A 24,463-nucleotide genomic window follows, 5' to 3' on the forward strand; every position below is an offset into this window, starting at 1 on the left:
AGCACTTCGGCATTTCCTCCTGCAAAGCATTTGAAACTCCACATACACTCCCTCGAAGATTCCTGGCGAGTTCTTCACCCGTAACTGCTCATTTCCCTTCCGTTGCCTTTCCCGGCTTTCTTCCTTAAGTAAATCTTCTTCGCGTCGCCTAGGGTTAGTGGGATGGGTAAGCTTGAGAAACTGGTAGACTCTCCAGCCAGTATGGAAGGCTTCAGGGCTAAATATCGTATCTCGCCGGGAGTAGGTCTAGAATATTGCTCTTTGGAAGAGGTCTTGATTAAGAGAAAGACGAGGCAGGTTGCCATTCCAATGATAGCCTTTATGGAGGGAGGAATGACGATTCCTATGGGGAGAATAACTAGGGATTATTTACGTGGTCATAGGTTGGCCCCCCACCAGTGCGCCGCGAACATGTTCCGGATCTTGGGGTGCATAGACACTCTGAACGAACAGATGAACCTCGGCCTCTCATGACACGACTTAGTTCACCTATATGAATGTCATTGCCTCAACGAGTCGTATTACCTGAAATCCAGGTTCGACGAGGTGAGACTGATATCCTGCCTTCCCAAGTCCAACAAAGGTTTGAAGGACGACCTTTTGATCCTCTCCGGAGCATGGCACGACGGTATTCACTGTCCAGTTAGGGCAGGAACATTAGGTGGGGTACTGTAGGGTCAGATCCCTTGGAGGGGATCTTGGCCTCGAGTTTTCTTTTCCTTATTTCAGTTTTAGCTTTGATTATTTGCCTCCTTAGACTAACAAAACCCTTCCTTTGGGTTTTGCAGACAAGGAGCGAACAATTCCTCGACTATGTTTGGTCAACGTCCAGGCTCTTAATTTCCTCCTAAGGTCCGAAATCTTTGTGAGTGAGGACGGGCAACTGCGTGCTACTCCTCTTATTTTGGACTACGAGCCCCTTTCACGCGCTTTAGTGGACGCCGGTCAAGCCATCAGGGCTGGAAGTCCCCGATTAGCTCGCATCGACGTCTCTATACCAGGCTTTCTTGCTCGGAGAGACTTACCTCCCGTCCAATTGCCTGCTCAGCGCGTTCTTCCCGAGGTAGTTGTCCCAGAAGAAGGAGCTGATTCCTCGCACTCATCTCTTGAGGATCAAATTGACCAATTCCGCTTCGCCGAGGAAGGAGAGGTATTGGCCAGGCCTGTAGAGCTCTCGGACTCTGACTTTGACATAGACCGTTCCTCGGCCGCTCCCACCCTTGGCTTGGTAATTGCACAAGTTGACACTAGTCAAGAGATCAAAGAAAAAGGCATGGACTTGAAACCAAGGTCTGGTCTTAGGGGCCTTCTGTCCAATAGAAATAAAGGGCAATCTTCCAGGGATGCCCCCAAGGAGCAGGCTACATCCAAGCTTCCTCCTCCTCTTCCCACTACAACTGACCCAACGCTACAACCTCTTCCCAATTTGAGGCGGATGAGGCCAGTGGAAGAACTGGAGGAGGGCGAGGTTGGCCCCGAGAAGGCCAAGCAACAGAAGAAGGGCAAAGAGCCCAAAGAAAAAAGAACAAAATTCGTTGATAGTCGAGACGAGGCGGCTATGAGGAGGGAGTAACGAACTTGGTCCCCATGCCTAGAGTTGGATGGCTCCCCTATCTCGTGGGACGCGACTCTGTGGGAGTCCCAACGAGGACAGGCGTCCTATCTGGCTGAGGCTTTGTAGCAGCCCCTTCTCCTGCCCTGTGACATGAAGGGGCTCCGGGCTACTCGGCAGCTGGATTTCTTTATGTCGCTGAAAAGAGACATGGCCATAGTGAACCAAGACTCTTCCCTATTTAGTTTCTTCATATCGCACTTGTCTATTTGTCATTTTCTTTTAATCAATTTTCCATTACTCCCATGTAGGTGACTCAACAAATTTTTGTAGCTGAGGAGTGGGCCAAGAAGGCTCGTGAAGACCTGCATACTGAGGTTCAGTCTCGCATCGCTACGGAGAAGGCTACTGGCGCCCTCAGGCTGGAAAAGGATCGCCTAAATAAGGAAGTAAAGGATGCGCTAAAGGCCTGCGACAGTGCCGAGGCCGGACTCAAGACCACCACCCAGCAAGTTGAGGACATGCGCAAATAGCTTCATATGTCAGAAATAAACCTCGCGATCGAGAAGCAGATGGTCTCAGACCTCAAGGTCGAGCTATCAAAGGCAAAAGAGGCGACTCACCTGGCCAGGGAGGTGGCTGAGGCTACGGTGGCAGCCTCCTACGAACGTGGAGTGGCGGATACCGAGGCTAGGCTGACCAAGGAGGTGGCTACAATGTGCAGGGACTACATTGCTATGTCTTGGGGGGTGGCCTTGGACCGGGTAGCTGTGCCTGCGGACTCCGACCTCAGGAAGATTGAGAATATCTTCTTCCCTGAAGATATTCGCGAGATTCCGGGTTCGGTTCCTCCTGAGGAGCCTGTCTCTGCTAAGGCCACTACTTCGGATTCCCTCGTACCTGAAGCCGAGGAGGTGCAGCCCCCTGCAAAAGACAAGTCGCCTGAGGACACCCTTACAATAAGGGATGTGGTCGGCAAGCCAAGGAGGCTGTTTCTGAGCCCAAGGCAGGAGGTGATCAACATGAGGAGGAAGTCCTTGCAAAGAGTTCTGCCCAGGATAAGGCCTAGGACATTAGTGTAGGACTTGTAGTTGTCTTCCTTATTTTGCCAACATTAGTGTAGGACCTTTTTGTCTTTTGTCTCCTTATTTTACCAACGTTTGTAAGAGAATGCATTTTGGAGCTTAATGAATGATATTATTTCTCCTTTGAATCTTGTCTGACTGCTTCTTTTTCTGCCTCTGTTTTGAATCAGTTTCTGTTATGCTACTAACTGCTGAGAACCAAACGTTATTCGAAATTTAAGTAACACGGTTAAGCATGAATGAAGGGTTGAGAAAAATGATAGTTAACACTTAGATAAAACTGTACTCTGGTTAATTTCCCCCAAGCCAGTGGTCCGGGGAGCCAGGCAGGACTTAGGTTCTGTTTAACCCTTAGAAGAAATTGTACAGTAGTTAATTTCCCCCAATCCTGTGGTTCGTGGAGCCAGGCAGGATTTAGGTTCTGTTTAACTTTTAGAAGAAATTGTACAGTAGTTAATTTCCCCCAATCCTGTAGTCCGTGGAGCCAGGCAGGACTTAGGTTCTGTTTAACCCTTAAAAGAAATAGTACAGTAGTTAATTTCCCCCAATCCTGTGGTCCAAGGAGCCAGGCAGAACTTAGGTTTTGTTTAACACTTAGAAGAAATCGCGTAGTAGTTAATTTCCCCCAATCCTGTGGTCTGAGGAGTCAGGAAGGACTTAGGTTCTGTTTAGCACTTAGAAGAAATCGCGCAGTAGTTAATTTCCCTCAATCCTGTGGTCCGAGGAGCCAGGCAGGACTTAGGTTCTGTTTAACACTTAGAAGAAATTGCCCAGTAATTAATTTCCCCCAATCTTGTGGTTAGAAGAGCCAGGCAGGACTTAGGTTTTGTTTAACACTTAGAAGAAATTGCCCAGTAGTTAATTTCCCCCAATCCTGTGGTCGGAGGAGCCAAGCAGGACTTAGGTTCTGTTTAACCCTTATAGTAGAAGTTGCATTCTAGTTAATTTCCCTCAAGCCTGTGGTCCAAGGAGTCAGGCAGGACTTGGGTTCTGTTTAACCCTTAGAAGAGGTTGCATTCTAGTTAATTTCCCTCAAGCCTGTGGTCCAAGGATCCAGGCAGGACTTGGGTTTTGTTTAACCCTTAGAAGAAGTTGCATTCTAGTTAATTTCCCCCAAACCTGTGGTCCAAGGATCCAGGCAGGACTTGGGTTTTGTTTAACCCTTAGAAGAAGTTGCATTCTAATTAATTTCCCCCAAGCCTGTGGTCCGAGGAGCCAGGCAGGACTTGGGTTCTGTTTAACCCTTAGAAGAAATTGCATTTTAGTTAATTTCCCCCAAACCTGTGGTCCGAGGAGCCAGGCAAGACTTGGGTTCTATTTAACCCTTAGAAGAGGTTGCATTCTAGTTAATTTTCCTCAAGCCTGTGGTCCAAGGATCCAGGCAGGACTTGGGTTCTGTTTAACCCTTAGAAGAAGTTGCATTTTAGTTAATTTCCCCCAAACCTGTGGTCCAAGGATCCAGGCAGGACTTGGGTTCTGTTTAACCCTTAGAAGAAGTTGCATTCTAATTAATTTCCCCCAAGCCTGTGGTCCGAGGAGCCAGGCAGGACTTGGGTTCTGTTTAACCCTTAGAAGAAATTGCATTTTAGTTAATTTCCCCCAAACCTGTGGTCCGAGGAGCCAGGCAAGACTTGGGTTCTATTTAACCCTTAGAAGAGGTTGCATTCTAGTTAATTTTCCTCAAGCCTGTGGTCCAAGGATCCAGGCAGGACTTGGGTTCTGTTTAACCCTTAGAAGAAGTTGCATTTTAGTTAATTTCCCCCAAACCTGTGGTCCAAGGATCCAGGCAGGACTTGGGTTCTGTTTAACCCTTAGAAGAAGTTGCATTCTAATTAATTTCCCCCAAGCCTGTGGTCCGAGGAGCCAGGCAGGACTTGGGTTCTGTTTAACCCTTAGAAGAAATTGCATTTTAGTTAATTTCCCCCAAACCTATGGTCCGAGGAGCCAGGCAGAACTTGGGTTCTGTTTAACCCTTAGAAGAAGAAGTTGCACAGTAGTGTGGCGCCAAGAATTACAACTTTCATTAATAGTAGTACCTTTTCAGGTTATTTACATTCCAAAGGTGTGGCACTACACGTTCATCCAAATATTCTAAAAAGTAGGCCCCTATACCAGCCACAGAGGTGATACGATATAGGTCTTCCTAGTTTGGTTCGAGTTTTCCCCACGCGGGATTTCTTGCAGTGCCCAGGACCTTCCTCAATACTAGATCCCCGGGTGCCAGGGGCCTTAGCTTCACCTTGGCATTGTAACCTTGCTTGAGCTTTTGCTGGTAGTAGGCAAGTTGGACCATTGCACTCTCCCTTCTTTCCTCAATGAGGTCCAAGCTCTTTTCCAGCAGTCCATTGTTAGCATTAGGGTAGAATATGCTGGTCCTCTGTGTTGGGAAATTTATCTCTAGGGGAATAACAGCCTCGGCCCCATAGGTCATCAAAAAAAGGGTTTCCCCTGTGGACCTACGTGGCGTGGTGCGGTACGTCCACAAGACATGGGGCAATTCTTCTACCCACCTTCCCTTCACGTCATCTAACCTCTTTTTCAACCCATTTACTATGGTTTTATTGATGGCTTCAGCCTGCCCATTACCCTGCGGGTAAGCCGGTGCTGAGTACCTATTGGCAATTCCTAACTCGCTACAATATCTTCTGAAAGCTTTACTATCAAATTGGAGACCGTTGTCCAAGATCAGGGTGTAAGGGATTCCAAACCTAGTGACGATATTTTTCCAAACAAATCTCTTGGCGTTAACGTCTCTAATGTTTGCCAGTGGCTCAGCTTCGACCCATTTTGTGAAATAATCTATGCCGACAAGAAGAAATCTTTTGTTCCCCGCTGCTTTAGGAAATGGTCCTAGGATGTCTAGGCCCCACTGTGCGAATGGCCAAGGGCTGGACAGCGGATTAAGGGTTCTGCCTGGCTGATGTATATTCGGGGCGAACTTTTGGCACTGGTCGCATTTCTTTACATATTCTTGCGCCTCTTTCTGCATGCTCGGCCACCAATAACCTTGCGTTATGGCCCTATGGGACAGGGACTTACCTCCTGTATGACTTCCGCAAATTCCTTCGTGTAATTCCTCCAGGATAAGTTCAGTGGCATCTGGGTGCACGCATAGCAAGTACGGTCCTGAGAATGAGCGTTTATATAGTTTGGAGTCCTCGGACAACCAGAATCGAGAAGCCTTTCTTCTAATCTTGTCGGCCTCGTTCTTATCTTCTGGTAAGGTGTCGTGTTTTAAGAATAGTACTAGAGGATCCATCCAGCTAAGCCCTGCCCTGATGCTGTGAGCCCGTACTGAGTTGGTTCTTGCCATCATTGGGCTGTAGAGATCTTCTACGAGAATAACCCGAGGAAGTGGCTGAGCCAAGGAGGTGGCGAGCGTTGAAAGAGAGTCAGCATGGATGTTCCTGCTCCTGGACACGTGCACTAGATTGAAGTGATCGAAATGTGCCTGCAAGCACTTGACTTGGACTAGGTACTCTTGCATTCTTTCATCCCTTGCCTCCAATTCCCCATGTACTTGTCCCACAACAAGTCTTGAGTCCGAGAACATATTCAAGGATTTTCCACCCAGTTTCTGGATCATTGACATTCCTTCTAATAATGCCTCATACTCTGCTTCGTTATTCGTGGCGGAGAAGCCCAGCCTCAATGATTTTTCGATGGTAATCCCATCAGGGGAAATCAGGACAAGCCCCACCCCTGAGCCCCTTTGGTTGGCCGCGCCATCAACGTGTGCTTTCCAACAAGTGGGCTCTTGCTGAGAGACTGTGCCGATCAGTTTCCCGTCTGAGTTTAGTGGCACTCCTCCTCCTTCTGGTGTGGGTTCTGCAAACTCAGCTACTAGATCCGCGAGAACCTGACCCTTCACAGCGGTTTGAGGCATATACCTAATGTCGAAAGCGCCCAGAATCGTCCCTCACTTTGCTATTCTTCCTGTGTAGTCGGTACTCTGGAGTACTGATCTGAGCGGAAGTTGGGTCAGTACAACATCGGTATGTGCTTGGAAATAGTGGGGGAGCTATCGTGTGGCTTGCACGATTGCTAGGACGGCCTTTTCGAGAGGGAGGTAGTAGATCTTTGCCTCGTGCAACGATTTACTTACGTAGTAGACGGGTCGTTGTGTGCTGTTGTCTTCCCAGATCAACACCAAACTTACTGCGTGAGGGGCTACCGCAATATAGGCAAATAGTACCTCGTCGGCTTCTGGTCTGGACATGATTGGTGGCCGAGCCAGGTATTCCTTAAGTTGTTGGAAGGCTAAGGCGCACTCTTCCGTCCATTCGAAGCCTTTCCACTTGTTTAATAAGAGGAAGAAAGGCTTGCACCTGTCCGCCGAGTGGGAGATAAAACGGTTTAAGGCGGCAATCATGCTAGTGAGTTTTTGGACTTCTTTGGGGTTCCGAGGAGGCTGTAAGCCATGGATAACTCTAATTTGGTCGGTGCTAACTTCAATACCTCTATGGGTCACCATGTAACCTAAGAATTTCCCTGACCCCACTCCGAATGAACACTTGGACGCGTTCAGGCGCAGCCTGTACTTTCTCAGGATTCCAAAGACATCGCTGAGGTCTCTGACGTGGTTGGGTACTAACTTGCTCTTCACCACCATGTCGTTTATGTAGACTTTGATGCTCTTACCCATCTGTAGTTCAAACATCCTAGTCATCATCCTCTGATAGGTCAACCCGGCATTCTTCAAGCCAAAGGGCAATACCTTGTAATGATAGTTTCCAACGGGGGTGACAAAAGCCATTTTTTTCTTGGTCCTCTACAACCAGGGGTATCTGAAGGTAGCCTTGGAAGGCGTCCAAGAAACTCATTTGAGGGTGTCCTATGGTCGAATCCACCAATTGGTCTATTCGCAGTATAGGGAAATGATCCTTTAGGCAGGCCTTATTCAGGTCTGTGAAGTTCACGCAGACCCGCCATTTCCCACTCTTCTTCTTCACCACAACTGTATTAGCTAGCCATTCGGGGTAGAATACCTCCTTGATAGCCCCTGCTTTCTTCAATTTTATAACCTCCTCTCTCACCGCATCGGCATGCTCTTTCGACGGTCGCCGAGGAGGTTGCTTCTTGGGCGTTACGGTCGGGCTAACATTAAGGTGGTGAAAAATGGATCGACCCCCAGAGCCTCGTAGGCGTCCCATGCAAACACGTCTACATTCTGTCTGAGAAAGTCAATTAGTGTTTCCTTCTCTTGGGGCGGTAGTTCTGAGTTGACCTGAAAAAATCTTTTCGGATCGGAGCCCACAAGAACTTTCTCCAGGTCCTCACAACTCGCTTCCTCGGTAGGTCCCTCATTACCTGAGGCCAGGGCCGGGGTCGTTAATTGCTATAAGTCGCTCTCGGCTGATGTGGATGGCATAGTATTCGGTCGTCACGATATGGCTGACACCATGTATTGCCGGGCCATTGCTTGGTTCCCTATTACTTCTTTTACTTGACCTTCCAATGGGTATTTCACCTTTTGGTGTAGGGTTAATGACACAGCCCCTAGGGCGTGAAGCCACGGTCTGGCTACGATGGCGGTGTAGGGGGAGTATGCGTCTACTACTATGAAGTCCACTTCCACCACGTTCGAGTCTATTTGTATAGGCAGCCTGATCATGCCTTTCAGAGTGACAATTTTTCCCTCGAAGCTCACTAAGGGGGAGTCGTATGCTGTCAGGTCCTCTGGTTTCAGCTTCAACCCTTTGTATAAGTCGGGATACATTACTTCCACGGTGCTGCCCTGATCGACTAGCACCCTTTTCATGTCATACCTCCCAATCTTAAACGTGACGACTAGGGCATCGTCGTGGGGTTGGAGGTTTCCCAGTTTGTCCTTATCGAGAATCCGATTAGGGGCATGGCTACTCCTCTAGCCCTCTTGGACTCCCGGTCGTCAGCTTCAGCGGGGAGCCGGCCCACCGACATTACTCTGAAAGGATAGGGGCGGGAAGGACTTGTATCGTGCCAACGAGTGGTCTCAATGTGCTTTGCCTCGTTTTAATGTTCGACTGCTTTTGCCATCCGACAGGGTGATGCAGCAAATGTCGCAACTTCCCCTCTCGGACCAGCCGGTCCAAGTGGTTTTTCAAATTTCTGCAATCATCGGTGGCGTGGCCTGTCTCTTGGTGATACGCGCAATACAGATTCTGGTTACGTTTCGCGGGATCACCTGCCATCTTGCTCGGCCATTGAAAGAACGATTCGTTCTTCACTTTCTCCAAGATCTTGTGTAATGGTTCTCGGAATACAGCATGGACTGCCTGTGCCCCTGTGGATCCAGACTGCTCCGAGTAATCCCTTCTCGGCCGATTACTGTTGTTAAACCAGTCCGACCTGAAGTCCCTCCTCTCCTGAGGGACAACCTTCGCTTTGCCCTTCCCTGTTTGTTGGTCTTCTTTAACTCTCTTGTATTTGTCGATTCTGTCCATGAGTTGGCGCACGCTATTGACCGGTTTCCCAGTCAAGGACTTTCTCAAACCATGCTCTATCGGCAGGCCCCTCTTAAATGTGCTAATGGTGACGTTATCGTAATTTCCCTCTATCTCATTATATATTTCCCAATATCTGTCTGAGTAGGCCTTCAGGGTCTCTCCTTCTCGCATGGACAAGGATAGAAGGGAATCTAGGGGCCGAGGGACTCTGCTACTAGTTATGAAGCGAGAATTGAAAGCCTGTGTCAGTTGCTTAAAAGAGTTTATGGAGTTTGGCTTGAGGCCATCAAACCATCTCATCGCTATGGGTCCCAAGCTGGACGAAAACACTTTGTACATCAACACCTCGTCCCTGGAATGGATGGCCATCCTCTGGTTGAACTGGCTAACGTGCTTTACTGGGTCCGTCCGACCATTATATATAGCAAAAGCGGGTTGGTGGAATCGCTGAGGAAGCTCAGCCCCCTCTATCCTACGCGTGAAGGGCGATTGGGAGATGCGGTCCAGGGCCTTGCACATGGCGTCATTTGCTAGGCCCTGGTAAGATGGGCTTTTGTGGTCACGTTTGCGAGGTTGCTCTTTTTGGTAGGAAAATGTTTCACTTGGAGCAGTTCTCGACCTCGGCCTGTACTCATTGTCCTCCTCTTCACTAGTGTTCGAGCCGGGGGAAGGACGCTTTTGCTGCGTTCAGCGTAACTTCTTCTTCAAGTCGTCGATTTCTTGTTGTAGAGCCCTATGATCATTTCGCTTATGGGATGCGAGACCTTTCCCTCTTGAGTGGCTTCTGCTCGTGTGGGAGGTGTTTACACTACCCTCTTGTTGCTTATCTTGGTCTCTCTCCCATTCGAGGTTCAAGAAGTTGTCTTGCCGTTGAGAGTTTACGTGTCCCATTTGACGCGGACCTGATCCTTCCATTTCTAACGGTTTCACTTGTCGAGGCACGAGTTCTCCCCACAGACGGCGCCAATTGTAGGGCCACGTTTTGGGGCCCAGGCCCAACAGGTAGGTGGTTCCGGCCTAAGGAGCCCTAGACAATAAATTTGTAGAGAGTGGGTTACAGAACTAGGCCTTAACAAAGTGAGTGTTAGTTAACTTTGGGCCATACAACAATTGAATATAAGAAAATCTCCTTCATGTCCATTGGATATTCGGTCCGAGGAGATGTATGGGTGCACCTTTGTTCCTGATCAAAGGCTATGGTCTTTCTCTCCTTCTTTTGCTCTTCATTCCTCTTTTTTCCCGGTCTTGTGGGACTCATCCCTGCTACTAATACTCGTTGGAGTGATTCTTTACTACTGGTAGGGTGCATGTTTGAGCCATACTTGGCACATCCGAGGAGACATTTCTCCTCGGACCGCCTTTTAAACAAGTTTGGGTACTACGAGCCCTTCCCTTTTGGCGCCCACACTTTCTCCTCGGACGTGGTCGAATTCTATATGGGGCCCAAGGCCCATTGTCTGATCTGGGGACTTTTCCCCTACACAACATTTTATTATTTTTTATTATTAATTTTCCTCATCGCACATATATTACTTTCTTCTCATTTTGAATTTTTTTTACTCTTGTTTTTTCTTAACTACACACCTGTCTTTTGTCTCCTCAATTTCTATGAATTTCATCACATCTTCATCAATTCATCTGCACTTTTTATCATTTTATGTTTTGCCTTCCTCCTTGTTCATACTTCATAACTTCTTTGTGTCTTTACCAGCACCAATGCTCTTCTCCAACAGTTCTCACTTTCAAATTTCTAAATACAATTTTTTTTTTTTTTAGTTGTACAGGTACCTTTCTTGGTTTCTTTTCTTTTCATTTTTCCCATTTAAGGTTTTTAGGTGTACAGAATGCCGATTTGTTTTGGTTTTTAGGTATACAAAAACACTCTATATCACTCTCATGAATGACTAGCAAACAGTTCATAAAAAAAAAAAAAAATTTAAATAAAAAATAAATAAAGGAATGACTAGCAAACAACCAAAAAGAAAAAGATAGACTTACTTGGTTTGAGCAATAACCGAAAATTGCAGTAGACAAAAGAAAAAGAAAGACTAGTGGCAGCAGCTTCACTTTGCAGAGAACGCGCAATATCGTGCAAGAATGATAGCTATATTTTTTACGGCTGAATGAGAAAAAAATGGCTGATATTAAAGAGGTATTTTAGAGGTTTTAACAACAATTTCATTAAACCTAAATTCATTCCCTCCCATTCCTCCCAATTTTGGGGGAACAAAAATTTGAGGTTTTGAGAGAAATGGGAGAAATGGGTGTTCTCTTTTAACCATTCCATTTCCTCCCACTTAAACTCTCAAACAAGGGAATGAGTTTTCCATTTCCTCCATTAAAACTCCCAAACAAGGGGAGGGAAGAATATTCTAAAAATATTCCTTTTATTCCATTCCATTCCATTTTATATTTTTGGAGAGTGTTACATTCATAACATTTTCACAATATTTTCCTAACGAATCTTAGGTGATAATTTGTTATTAATTCCAATTTAAACTCATTATTGAAATAACTTTTTTACCTATCAATAACAATCTACCACTTTTAGGATTTGTCATGAAAGTGTTTTGAAGTGTAAACATAGTGTTTCTCATATAAGATAAATTATAAGTTCATTGCATATTGTTTCTTAATACAATGAACATACTAATTATTGTTTCTAAGATTAAATATGGGAAATTATCAATTGTTTTTAAATACATTAAACATATTAATTATTGTTGTTAAGTGAACTTCAAGCAAGATATAAGTACAATAAGATTTTTTGTATTAGTTTATTTCAATTTGTAAAGATCTAAATGAGTTATTTATTTATTTTAGATTTAAGATGAACAAATTTATACTTTTGTTGTTAGACTTACTATTCCTCCCCCCCCCCCCCCCCAAATATTTTAGATCAAATTGGATTATTATTGGAGCTTTGTTTGTATTTAAAAAGACCAAGATATTATCAACATGATCATATTAAAGTTTATTTTAGCTGGGTTTTAAAAAAAAATTAGGTCCAAAGGGTTCAAAATTTTATTTTAGGATGGGTAATATATATATATAATTTTTTTTTTTTGGGCCCAGCTCTAGGAATTCATTTGAACCCCTAGACTGTACCTACAACCTAGCCGCCCATGTCAATGGGAGGGAAAAAAAATCCAATAATCATAGAATCTCTACATAAAGCACACAAAAATCAAATAAATGTTAGGTGTCATAAATCTAGGTTAAAAAAAGAATTGAATAATTTAAATGGAAATAAATCTGCTTCTAAAATAAATGAAGATGAAACGGTTGTAGTGTACTGTTCATAACTATGTGACTAAATAGTCTTAGGTTTTTAGTGTATTATGTCCAATTTCCTTTTTCACTCTTGATCTTTGCATGTTTTCTTATTTTCTATATTTCAAACACCAATGATTGAAAAGATTAATTAAAAGGGAGGAAAAAACAGGAAATAAGTCTTTCATGTTCAAGGTATAATGAAATAACTAGACAATTAGTTTAAGATGAATTAAAACTCTCCTCTTGTAGGAGCTCTCTCTTTCTCGTGAAAACGAGCCTTGCCTCCCTTGGTACGACCAAGGGCCTTTTACTTTTCTTTCTCTGTTTTCCTCTAATCTCTTAAGTGATAAAGTTGAACTATGGCTAAGGATGTGGTTGAATGAATGGTTAGTCTAAAGCTAACGTCTAAAGAGGAAGAAGATATTCAGGTCTTTGATGAGGGAAGGTTGGACGAGCTTGAGGGCTGCGTATTGAGTCTGATAGGAAAGTTCCTAATGTGCAAACCTTTTAACAGGAAGGCAGCAAAGAATACGTTGAGGCGAGCGTGGGGTCTCAACAAAGATTTGTAGATTTTTGAGGTGGGCATTAATCTTTTTCAATTCAAGTTTTAGTCGGAGTATGAACTAGAACGGATTTTGAGGGGTGGTCCGTGGACATTCGATAATCAGTTCTTAATGCTTACTCAGTGGAGGTCGGGTATGAGTGCAAACAATGTAGTCTTGGAGCATGCTTCACTGTGGGTCCAAATCTGGGGGGTGCCTTTCGATATGATGTCCCCAAATGTGGTGACGGAGGTGGGGAATAAGGTGTGGGTGGTAGAGGATGTGGAGCGTAGACGATGCACAAATGACCAGAATTTTTTCTTGAGAGATAGGGTAGCCCTTTCTATTTCCAAACCAATTTGGAGAGGTGGTTTTCTACTGGGGTCGGACGGCAAACATCATTGGGTTATGTATAAGTATGAAAGGTTGCCATTGTTTTGTCATTACTATGGGATCCTTGGTCACAATATACGCCATTGTCCAGCGCACTTTGTAGCATCAAAGACGGCTACTACTGTTGAATACCAATATGGGGATTGGCTGAAAGTAGATAATGGAAAGATAATCCGATGAGGTCCAAGCCAATGGGTAGCACTGATATATCTGCCACGGTGAGTGATGAGGGGATAGAAGCGGTGACGGCAGTGGCTAGGGTTCTAGACTACAGGGTACACCAAAAAACTTAGGATGGAAACCGCGAGGTTGGAAGGAGTGGCCCAGAAATTCAGGAAAAAATCTCGAAAGTTAATGCTGCCTAAAATTCAAATGTGGATGATCTTTTGCCGAAAATTCCGCCAAATGGAGATGTGCGCCAATATTTGAATGATGAGTCCAAGGGTGAGTCAAACACAACCAACTTTAAGTTTAGGCCATGCGGAGTTAAAGCCCAATAGGCCAAAATCAACGTGGACCAGGCTGAATAGAATGGATGTTGGGCCAATAGAGTCAACTAGTATTACAATGAAGTCCACGACGGGTAAAAGAGGTATGGAAGATGTTATGACTCCAAAACGCAATAGAGATGCAGAACCTACGTATTATAAACGCTCCAAGGTTGATAAGGAAGATGGCAATGCAGCAAACACATTGGTGGAAGTGGACGACCACCCTTGTCGGGAGCAATGAAACTACTGAGTTGGAACTACCAAGGGCTTGGGAACCCTTGGACAGTTCGTAGTCTTCACAAAATAGTGAAGGATCAAGCTCTTGAAATATGTTTCCTCATGGAAACTCGGCTCGATATCGATGGTATAAAACAGTGGTGTAGTGAGTTACCGTACAAGAATCAGTTTGTTGTTAAAAAACCGGGGTTGGGTGGTGGACTTGCTATGTTATGGAAGGAAGATATAAGGTTGGATGTGTTTAAATTTTTGGATAACCAAATTTCTACTTGGGTGACGAGAGTGATGGGTTTAGATGGTTACTTACCGGATTCTATGGTTGGCCAAAGACAAAAGATTGTTTTAAGTCTTGGATCCTTCTTTCTTATATTTTCTCATACGTTGATGGTGCTTGGATGTGCATTGGGGATTTTAATGAGATGTTGAGTTCGACAGAGAAGTTAAGTAGTCGACCAGTTCCACCCAGACAAATTGAGGCATTCCGAGAAGCTTTGGAGCTTTGTCAACTTGCTGGCTTAGGGTTCATTGGTTACCCTTATACTTGGAATAATAGGAGACTCGGGGTTGCCAATACTAGGGAACGTTTGGATAAGGCTGTGGCTAATGAAGCTTGGAAGTTGAAGTTCCCTGAAACTACAGTTACGCACATTATTTCGCATGCATCGGACCATCTCCCGTTGATTCTCCAGAACCATGCAGCTCCGAGATGTCATGCAAGAAGAGAACGTGAGTTCAAGTTCGAAGAAGTGTGGTTATTGTGGGATGATTGTGCCAAAGTAGTTCAAGAGGCATGGGAAAATAGTGAGGTAGGTGAGATGGCATTGGATACGGTTAGGTTAAAGATAAATGGATGTAGTTTAGAGTTGAAGGCTTGGGGAGCTTCTAAAACTCATCCTGGCACAAAGGAGATAAAGGCTTTACAGAAGCAAATTGAATGGTTAACTTGTGCTCCTCCCACTGTATAGCACAGAAGTGAATTTATTCAAGCAAGTAAGGAGCTGGATGAATGGTTGAGAAAGCAAGAAGTATACTGGGCTCAACGGTCTCGTGTAAATTGGATCAAACATGGGGATAAAAATATGAGTTTTTTTTTTTCACTAAAAAGCTACTTAGAGAAGGCAGAGGAATTATATTAAAGGGATCTTGGACCCACAGGGTAGTTGGCGTGAGGAAATAGAAGAAGTGGCAGGAGTAGCTATGGGCTATTTTAATAATATGTTTTCCTCAGGTTCATGCACCCGGATTGAGGAGTGTTTAGAAGTAGTACAACAAAAGGTGTCCATTGAAATGCAACAAACACTGTCCAGTGAATATACTTAAGATGAAATTAAAGCAGCTTTGTTCCAAATGGGACCTACAAAGGCTCCTAGACCAGATGGTATGAATACCCTTTTTTATCAAAAGTTTTGGCATATTGTTGGTGATAATGTTGTGTCTGCTGTTCTTGAATTTCTTAATACTAGTCATATGCCTCATGCTCTTAATCATACTTATATTGTGCTCATTCCAAAAATTAAAAATCCTGTTAAGGTCTCTGATTTTAGGCCTATTAGCCTTTGTAATGTCATTTACAAAATTATTGCAAAGGTGCTAACTAACAGGTTGAAGCAAATTCCGCCTCCAATTATTTCTCCAACCTAAAGTGCATTTGTGCCAGGAAGATTAATAATAGATAATGTGTTGGTGGCTTATGAAGCTCTACATACGATGCATGGAAGGAAGAAAGGCAAAACTGGAGCACTTGCCTTGAAACTGGATATCAGTAAAGCTTATGACAGGGTAGAATGAGATTTTTTAAAAAGGATCATGCTTAAGTTGGGTTTCCCTGGTGTTTGGGTGGATAGAGTTATGAGTTGTGTCTCATCTCCTTCCTTTTCAGTCTTAATTAATGGAAAGCCATATAGCTTGATTCACCCCTCTAGAGGAATCCACCAAGGAGACCCTCTATCACTTTATCTCATTCTTTTATGTGCAGAAGGATTCACATCTCTATTGCGGAAGGCTGAATTAGAAGGGAGTATCCATGGTGTATCCATTTGTAGGTGAGCTCCCAGTATCTCACATCTATTGTTTGCAGATGATTCCTTATTATTTTGCCAAGCCATAGACAAGGAGACAAAGGCAATTATGGAGATCTTGAAATTGTATGCAGAAGCTTCTGGCCAATGTATAAACATGGATAAATCGTTAGTCTATTTTAGCAATAATACTTCCCTTCAGCATAGAGACGTGATCAAAGCTTTGTTGGGGGTGAGTGAAGTGGACAGATTTGAGTCCTACCTAGGCCTACCTACTCTAGTGGGACGGAAGAAATACCATACTTTTTCATTTCTAAAAAAAAAGAGTGTGGAAAAAGCTCCAAGGGTGGAAAGGGAAAATGCTATCAAGAGCAAGAAAGGAGATACTTATCAAAGCTGTGGCTTAATCAATCCCAACATATACTATGGGTGTCTTTCAATTGTCGGTTAAGTTATGTGAAGAACTTTAAGCTCTATGTGCTCGGTTTTGGTGGGGGCAATTGGGAATGAAAGGAAGATCCATTGGTTAAGTTGGGAAAAATTATCTAGACCAAAGTCAAAAGGAGGAATGGGCTTCAAGGATTTATGACAATTCAAATTGGCCATGCTTGCCAAACAAGGGTGGAGAATGTTGCAAGATTAAAAGTCCTTGCTTTGCCGATGCCTTAAAGCACGATATTTTCCTAGATGTAGTTTTTTGGAGGCCACAGACTCTCCAAATAGCTCTTTCACTTGGAAGAGCATATTAGCAGCCAACTACCCCACTAATAAGGTTTTACAACCATCTCATACTGTTGAAGAAGATTGTATGGTTGCTGAACTCATCGACCTGGATACAAGGTGGTGGGACAGAGAGTTTATCATGCAAAATTTTAATTGTGAAGATGGGGAAGCTATACTGCATGTGCCTCTAAGCAGAAGAGTTATATATGATTCTCTATTTTGGACCTTCACCAAGTCAGGGGAATACACTGTGAGGTTCGGGTATCATGTGGCTCGGCGACTGCAAAAGGAGGTGGATTGGGCAGAGAGTTCCAATGGAGCGGTGGGAGGTGCTGTATGGAAGGTTCTGTGGAAGCTGAAAGTGCCAAACAAAATCAAAGTGTTTGGCTGGCACGCATGTTACAATATTCTGCCCACCTGAGTTAACTTGGTGCACAGGAAGATCATACAGGATAATAGGTGTGAGGTGTGTACGTTCGAAGTTGAGACGGGTATCCATGCACTCTAGAACTGTGGTGCGGCGCGGGATGTATGGGCAGGGTGCTCGGCATATTTGCAGCAATGTGTTGGAGAACAAGATGATATGCTTCAGCTTATGGAGGTACTAATTGGCCGTTTGTCTTCGGATGATCTTGAGCTTTTCCTTGTCCAAGCCTAGATTATTTGGAACCAAAGAAATGGCATAATACATAAGAAGTAGCTGTAACCACCTAAGGTATTAATCAAACACGCACAAGATTTTTTGGCAGAGTTTCGGCAAAGCAACATTCAACTATCTGCTTCAACCACACTACCGAGCCTGTCGAGATGGAGACCACCCCCCGTAGATCGTTTCAAGCTTAATTTTGACGCTTCGATCTTCCAAGAAGATGGAGCTTTTAGGATTGGAGCCATTATCCAAAATGATAGAGGGGAAGTTATGGTGGCTTTGTCGGCAAAGGGTCCACCAGTGACGGGCAGCGAAGAGGCGGAGATACTTGCTTGTCGCAGAGCAGTGGAGTGCGGATTTTCAGAACTAGTTCTTGAAGGAGATAATCAAGCTCTCATGGATGTCTTAAATTCGAGAAAGGGGTTGTTGTCTCGGTTGGGCCATATTCTCTAGGACGTGTTGTGCATGCTTGATAGACTTAGTTGGTTGCAGGTTGTTTTTGTCAAAAGAAGTGCTAACACTGTTGCCCATGTTCTAGCTAGGTATGCTAAGGACCTAGTAGAGGATGCTGTATGGATTGAAGATTCACCTCCCCCAATTGTGGAGGCTTTGTATCTTGATATTGCTTCCATTGAATGAAATGTGAGGATGTTGTCCTCTTCAAAAAAAAGAAGAAGTTTAATTAAGTTCTTAAAAAATGATAGATTTAATCATTTAATAGGTATAGAAATCCACCTTCTTTGTGTTTGGAAGTTTTTTACGGCCACAAACTATTTTATAATATTTTTACAAACTACTGATGCATCCAACTTCTTATTGGTTTTCATCTAAGCTCACCATTAACATTATTATTTTATGTACCAATAACCATTCATCACATTAGCAGTTTGTAAATTTTTTTTGTAAAAAAATTTGTATCTCTAGCATTACTCTTTTTATTTAGGGGGGGGGGGATTACAGTACAATATTAGGCTATTAACACTTACTTATCTATGATAGGAATAATTCTCCAAATGCTAAATTCATGCACAACTATTAGAAGAAAGTTAAGTTCCAAAATAGTATATAAGAGTTGAGTTAAACAATTCATTAACGTAGTGGTTGTTCTCTCCCAAGTGAACCATGGAAATGTGGTAAAATTCTTGGGATATTGTTTAGAAGATTCATGTTCCTCTATTAGTGTATAAATTTTTAACCAATGATACCTTGTATGACCATACACACAGCACAAGCCATGCTTCCTCGCTTTCATGGCAATCATGTTTGCAAATAGTAGCAGAAAACTGCACGAGCAATTTCTTTTTTGCATTCTGCTACTTCCACGCAAGTCATTCATAGAGATATAAGAGTAGTAACATACTCTTAGACAATATTACACAACTAAGATATTAGATTTGGGAGCTTCAAGACCAGTTCCTTTGGATCACACGCAGATTACAACATTGGTGCAAAGGACATTTGGGTACTTGGATCTAAAATACTTCCTCTTAAGCTAGTTAACTGAAAAGAGTGATGTGTATACCTTTGGTGTTCTCCTTGTAGAGTTACTAATGTTGGACTTTGTAGAGCCTAGTTTTGTTTGATCCGATTTAATGACCCAACCCGACCCGAATAATAGTTGGACAAGCCTCTTGGGGGTCCAGGGGCAACGCCCCCGAGAAAATTTTTTTTTTTTTGCCCGTTTAACCCATTGTGGAACCGACTTTAGTGATTAGGGTTTTATAGGGTTGTTGTCGTGTTTTTTAAGTAGTGAAAAATATTGTAGCCGCATCTAGTATTTTCTTCTTCCCTGATAATAGTGAAATCCTTGCAACTCCGTGAACGTAGGCAAATTGCCGAACCACGTAAATATTGTCTTGTGCGTGTGATTGTCTTTCCTTGGCGTGTGTTTTCTCTATTTTTTTTTTTTTTTTTTTTTTTGTTTCTCACAGGTTGGGATTTCAGAGAAATTCCCTACAACACTTGTTGGGGAGATAAACACTTTGGGGAGCTTCTTTGAGTAATTAATATAACATATAGAAACACACTTTAACCCAAAAGGCCTAAGCCCAATGGGTATGTGCTCAATTATGTTATATTAACCACTTATTCTTCTCATCTTTATTCAATGTGAGACTTCACTCACACGTGTAACCCAACAATCTCCCCTTCACGTGTGAGTCTGCCTCTTTATGGGTTTCAAGACCTCTTTATGGGCCATGAACAAGTCCTACTCACTCCCCCTTGCCTAATGGGCTTTTCACTTCATCAGTGTGTCATCCATGGGTCTCTCATACACTATCCATAGGAACCACGTGTCAACCCCGCACGCACATCCATGGGAACCCCGTACGTCCATGTTCATGGGAACCTCGCACCACACCATTATTTAGCACCATTAGCAATATTCCTTTGTTGGCTTTTTTTTTTTTTTTTTTTTTGGAGGATCTTTGTGTGTGGGCCGTTTAGGCTTTCTTTGTCCTTGCTAGGTAGGGACCATGAACACCTCACCACCTTTGTCGCACACCACCATGGACTCTGATACCACTTGTTGGGGAGAAAAACACCTTGGGGGAGTTTCTTTGAGTAATTAATATAACATATAGAGATACACTTTAACCCAAAAGGCCTAAGCTCAATGGGTATGTGCTCAATTATGTTATATTAACCACTCATTCTTCTCATCTTTATTCAATGTGGGACTTCACTCACACGTGTAACCCAACAATCTCCCCCTCACGTGTGAGTCTGCCTCTTTATGGGCTTCAAGACCTCTTTGTGGGCCATGAATAAGTCCTACTCACTCCCCCTTACTCTGATACCACTTGTTGAGGGATAAACACCTTGGGAAGCTTCCTTGAGTAATTAATATAACATATAGAGACACACTTTAACCCAAAAGGCCTAAGCCCAATGGGTATGTGTTCAATTATGTTATATTAACCACTCATTCTTCTCATCTTTATTCAATGTAGGACTTCACTCATATGTGTAACTCAACAACTAATGGGTAAAAAATCAATTTCTTTGAGAGGCTTGAAGAAGAGATTTTATTTATTTTTGAGAATCAAGCAAAGAGAAAGAGGATTCTGGCATTTTACCCCTAATTTTGAAAAAAATTAGCAACATGCCCTTGTTTGCAAACTATATAGGAGCGTGCCCCTGTTTCGATACTCGATTATCCTAAAATCGAGTTTAATTAAATACTCGATTTGTAGAAAATCGAGTTATGCCCGATCAAACTTAAAAAAAAAAAAAAAAAAAAAATTCCATGGAACTCGAGTTTCAGGAAATCGAGTTCCATGCAAAAAAAAATTTTATAAGTGTGGTTGCTCTATATTCAGGGAGCCCTATAGTGGCGTTTTTAAGCCCTATAGTGACGTTTTAAAGCCCTATAGTGACGTTTTAAAGCCCTATAGCGGCGTTTTCCTGAAAATATTTTTAGAAGTGTGATTGGCCCATATTCACGGTGCCCTATAGTGGCGTTTTTAAACCTTATAGTGACGTTTTAAGGCCCTATAGCGGCGTTTTTCTGCAAAATTTTTTTATAAGTGTAATCGCTTTGTTCTGGGTGCCCTATAGTGATTTTTTTTAGGCCCTATAGTGACGTTTTTAAGCCCTATAGTAACGTTTTAGAGCCCTATAGCGGCGTTTTCCTGCAAAAAATTTTTATAAGTCCCCATACCAAGTTCAAGGGGCCCTATAGTGGCGTTTTTAAGCCCTATAGTGACGTTTTATAGCCCTATGGCGGCGTTTTGGAACTCGACTTCCCTAAAATCGAGTTCTATGCTTTTTTTTTTTTTAATTTTATTTGAAATAACTCGATTTTCTACGAATAGAGTATTTTAATGAAACTCAATTTTAAAGTAATCGAGTATCGAAATAGGGGCATATCCCTATATAGTTTCGAAAAAGGGGCATATTGCTAATTTTTTTCAAAATTAAGGGCAAAAGGCTAGAATCTCCCAAAGAGAAATAATATCAGAGGATAATGTTGAGTGGGTGCACCATACTGCAAATACTTTTTTTTTTTTTTTAATTACAATGGGGCAGGGGATGTTATGAATACACTAGAAAGTGTCAACCAATTGAGTTACAGGGCTCTTAGTATCTTCAGATACTAGATAAAACTTTTTTTCTTTTTCTTTTAGAAACACACACACACACACACACACACACACATATATATATATATATATATATATTTTGAGAAGATGATAAATAGATACTACTTTTTTGATAATCATAAACAGATACTACTTGATAAAACTTAGACATTTCTAATTCTTGCATAAATCGAGTAGCCATAGGATAAAATAAAGGGGTTTGGCTTACGTCAAGTATTTTTTTAACTGGAGGTATCCTTTTATTTTAAATATACAATAGCAAGTGGTGTTGGGTTTTAATCTCCACTTTCTATTTAGATAGTGGGTGATGTAACAGTTTCTCATTAAAACAAAATAAGATTCCAGTTAAAAAAGTACTGGAGGTAAGCCAAATTCAAAATAAAGAGGTTTATCACTTAACCCATGACACGCTATTACATAAAGACATGCATGTAACATTCAGGCAAAATTAGATTTTCATAATATATGTTTAGCCAATTTTGGAATTTCACAAAACCCTCATATCATCATTTCTGCAACACTTTAGATCATTTTCGTTTTCCGATATCTCAAACAAGGTTGGAGCAATTTTGCATTTACTCACAAATAAGTTACTCTTGCTCTTTAACTTTTTTTTTTTTCCTTGAGGTGCAGAGTCCCAAATTGAATTTTATTTAATAATTGATAGGTGGTAAGCCGTAAGTGGTTATAAATTTCTCTCTTAGATTCAGATTAAAAAAGTGTCTCTGAAAGTACTTAGCCACCTAAACCAAAAAGTTAACTAAATTTACTTCATGCATAAAACAATTTGAAAAAAAAAAAAAAATACAAAACCCCAAATGGTTTCCGCGTAAAACACTAACTTCTTGGTGTGAGTGTGTGACCCAAACACTTTTATTATTATTTATTTTCTAGCCGTTGGGCAAAAAAGGATAAAATAACTGTTGGACAATTATGAAAAAAATAACCATACCGTTGGGCAGTAATGAGTAAACTAGTTGTTAGGCTTTTATGAGTTACTAGTCGCTAATCCATGCGATGCATGGGAATAGCTACTGGATGAATTTTAGGAAAAAAAAAAATCCTAAAAAAGAAACAAAAATGCTAAATTACAACCATTTTCCATTTATGGCTTGAATGAAACTTACAAAATACACACTGTATTTGAACAAAATAAATTAGCTAAACAAACTCTTAGAACCACCCATAAGGATGAAAGGACAAACACAAGCTCAAGATCAGTTTTTTGTGAACTCGTGAAGAGGAAGGTGCAATTAATCAGGGATTCATCATTCTGCAAAATAATAAGAAAATACAAATAAGAAAAATTGTATACTAATATAAAATCAAGTACAAATAAATTTTTTTTTTTGATGGGAGAGTATAAATAAATATAATATAAACCATAAAGTCATCAAAAAACAAATTTTTAACAGCAAAGTGTTCAATCTCAAAACTAAACACGATAACTTTACAAACCATGGCCTTGTCCCTTTCCTCCAAAAAATTTGTCATAAGATATCCCTCTTTAAAAAGGACAATATTCAATGTTGTCCACTATTTAAATTTGTGTAGTTTGACTAAATTAAATTTCTTTGTGCTATATCCAACCAAGAACCATAAAGAAAGTTAGAGAGAGGAAGACTAGTTTAAATGAAATAAAAACGAAGGCCTCTAGAAGAATTCAGACTTAGTATCAATAGCAAGCATCGCCTCTAACTTAAACATTGGCGACCTTTTTGTTTGGAATGTGGACAATATAGAGGGATAGAAACAATCAAATATTTAACAATGCAACACTTTCAATTACAGTGCTGAAATCATCATGCATGAAAATGTTTATGGAGTGGTCTCACACCCTTGGCCTAAAAGATATGCAGTCAGAGATTTTGGGTACACGGTCATGAGGTCTCTCCTTAATGCCAAAAGATAATAGATAGATAGATAGATAGATGTAAGAGTTACCATTAATGTTTAGGAAATCATCGAAATTGTAATGTCTACAATGCCAAAAAATCCAATTTGATTGAAGTTTCTTTTGTGTTATCTAGCTACCAATTCAAGTTCAAAACTAAACATATATTATATCCAAAATTAAGCTATGTCTAATATTATTCAACTTTCCTGCAAAAGACCAGAACATAGAAATATGACACTAAGCCATCCATCAAACCCCATTTGGTCTATAGATCAACACGCACAATTCCAATTCCCATTGCACATTCTCATTAACATTTTTCTCTTATAAGAGTGTTAGAATTATGGTTAAGTGATTAAATTCACTATTTCTTAAAAGCTTAAGATATTGAGACAATAATCTCCTCTTTTATTTTTTTTCCCTATATCAATATTCATGCATCAAAAAAAAGAAATCAAAGTTTATATATTATCCCCAAAACAATAATAGTGGAACTAAAAAAATTCCAAATATTATTATATGGTAAAATGGGCCAAACAAAGAACTACAAGTACCTACTATGAATGAAGAAGTTATTAAAGTGTTCTTCCCATATGAATGGTGGTGTCTAGTGTGTTCCCAAAATCTGTTGGATTGAATAATCTATAGAAAAGAAAAGCAATGAAAGTCAAATAGAAAACACATATCTTAGTAGAAAGAACATAAAGAAAACGTTATTAGAAAAGAAAAGAAAAATTATAGCAAAGCTATAACTCATTGCTTTGTTAAATCTCTCCCTAGAAAAAATATCTACCAAAATCTATAAAGTAATCCTCAATTTGCAAATTAACAAAGCAAAACTCACAATTCACCAACATATTTTAAAAAAAGTAAAAAACCCTTTACAACTGATTGTGCTTCTAATCACTTTTTCTTCAACTGATTGTGCTTCTAATCACTTTTTCTTCATTGTTTTTTTATTCCTCGATACCCAAACAGATGCTCAATTAAAATGATGAGAATATAATCCAACATGCAAAACCTAGAAAAGTGCCTAAAAAATCACAAACTTGGTCATCCATAACAA

The 24,463-nt window shown here is 41.6% G+C and overlaps 1 protein-coding gene across 1 annotated transcript; it reads right to left on the reverse strand.

The window, feature by feature from the left end:
• Positions 1-8,558: 8,558 nt before the first annotated feature.
• On the reverse strand, positions 8,559-9,584 carry LOC115985761. Its single transcript, XM_031108662.1, has one exon. The coding sequence runs from the start codon at positions 9,582-9,584 to the stop codon at positions 8,559-8,561; it is 1,026 nt and encodes a 341-aa protein (XP_030964522.1).
• Between the last annotated feature and the right edge of the window lie 14,879 nt (positions 9,585-24,463).

Source organism: Quercus lobata, chromosome 4 (genome assembly GCF_001633185.2).
Source record: "Quercus lobata isolate SW786 chromosome 4, ValleyOak3.0 Primary Assembly, whole genome shotgun sequence".
Classification (NCBI taxonomy): domain Eukaryota; kingdom Viridiplantae; phylum Streptophyta; class Magnoliopsida; order Fagales; family Fagaceae; genus Quercus; species Quercus lobata.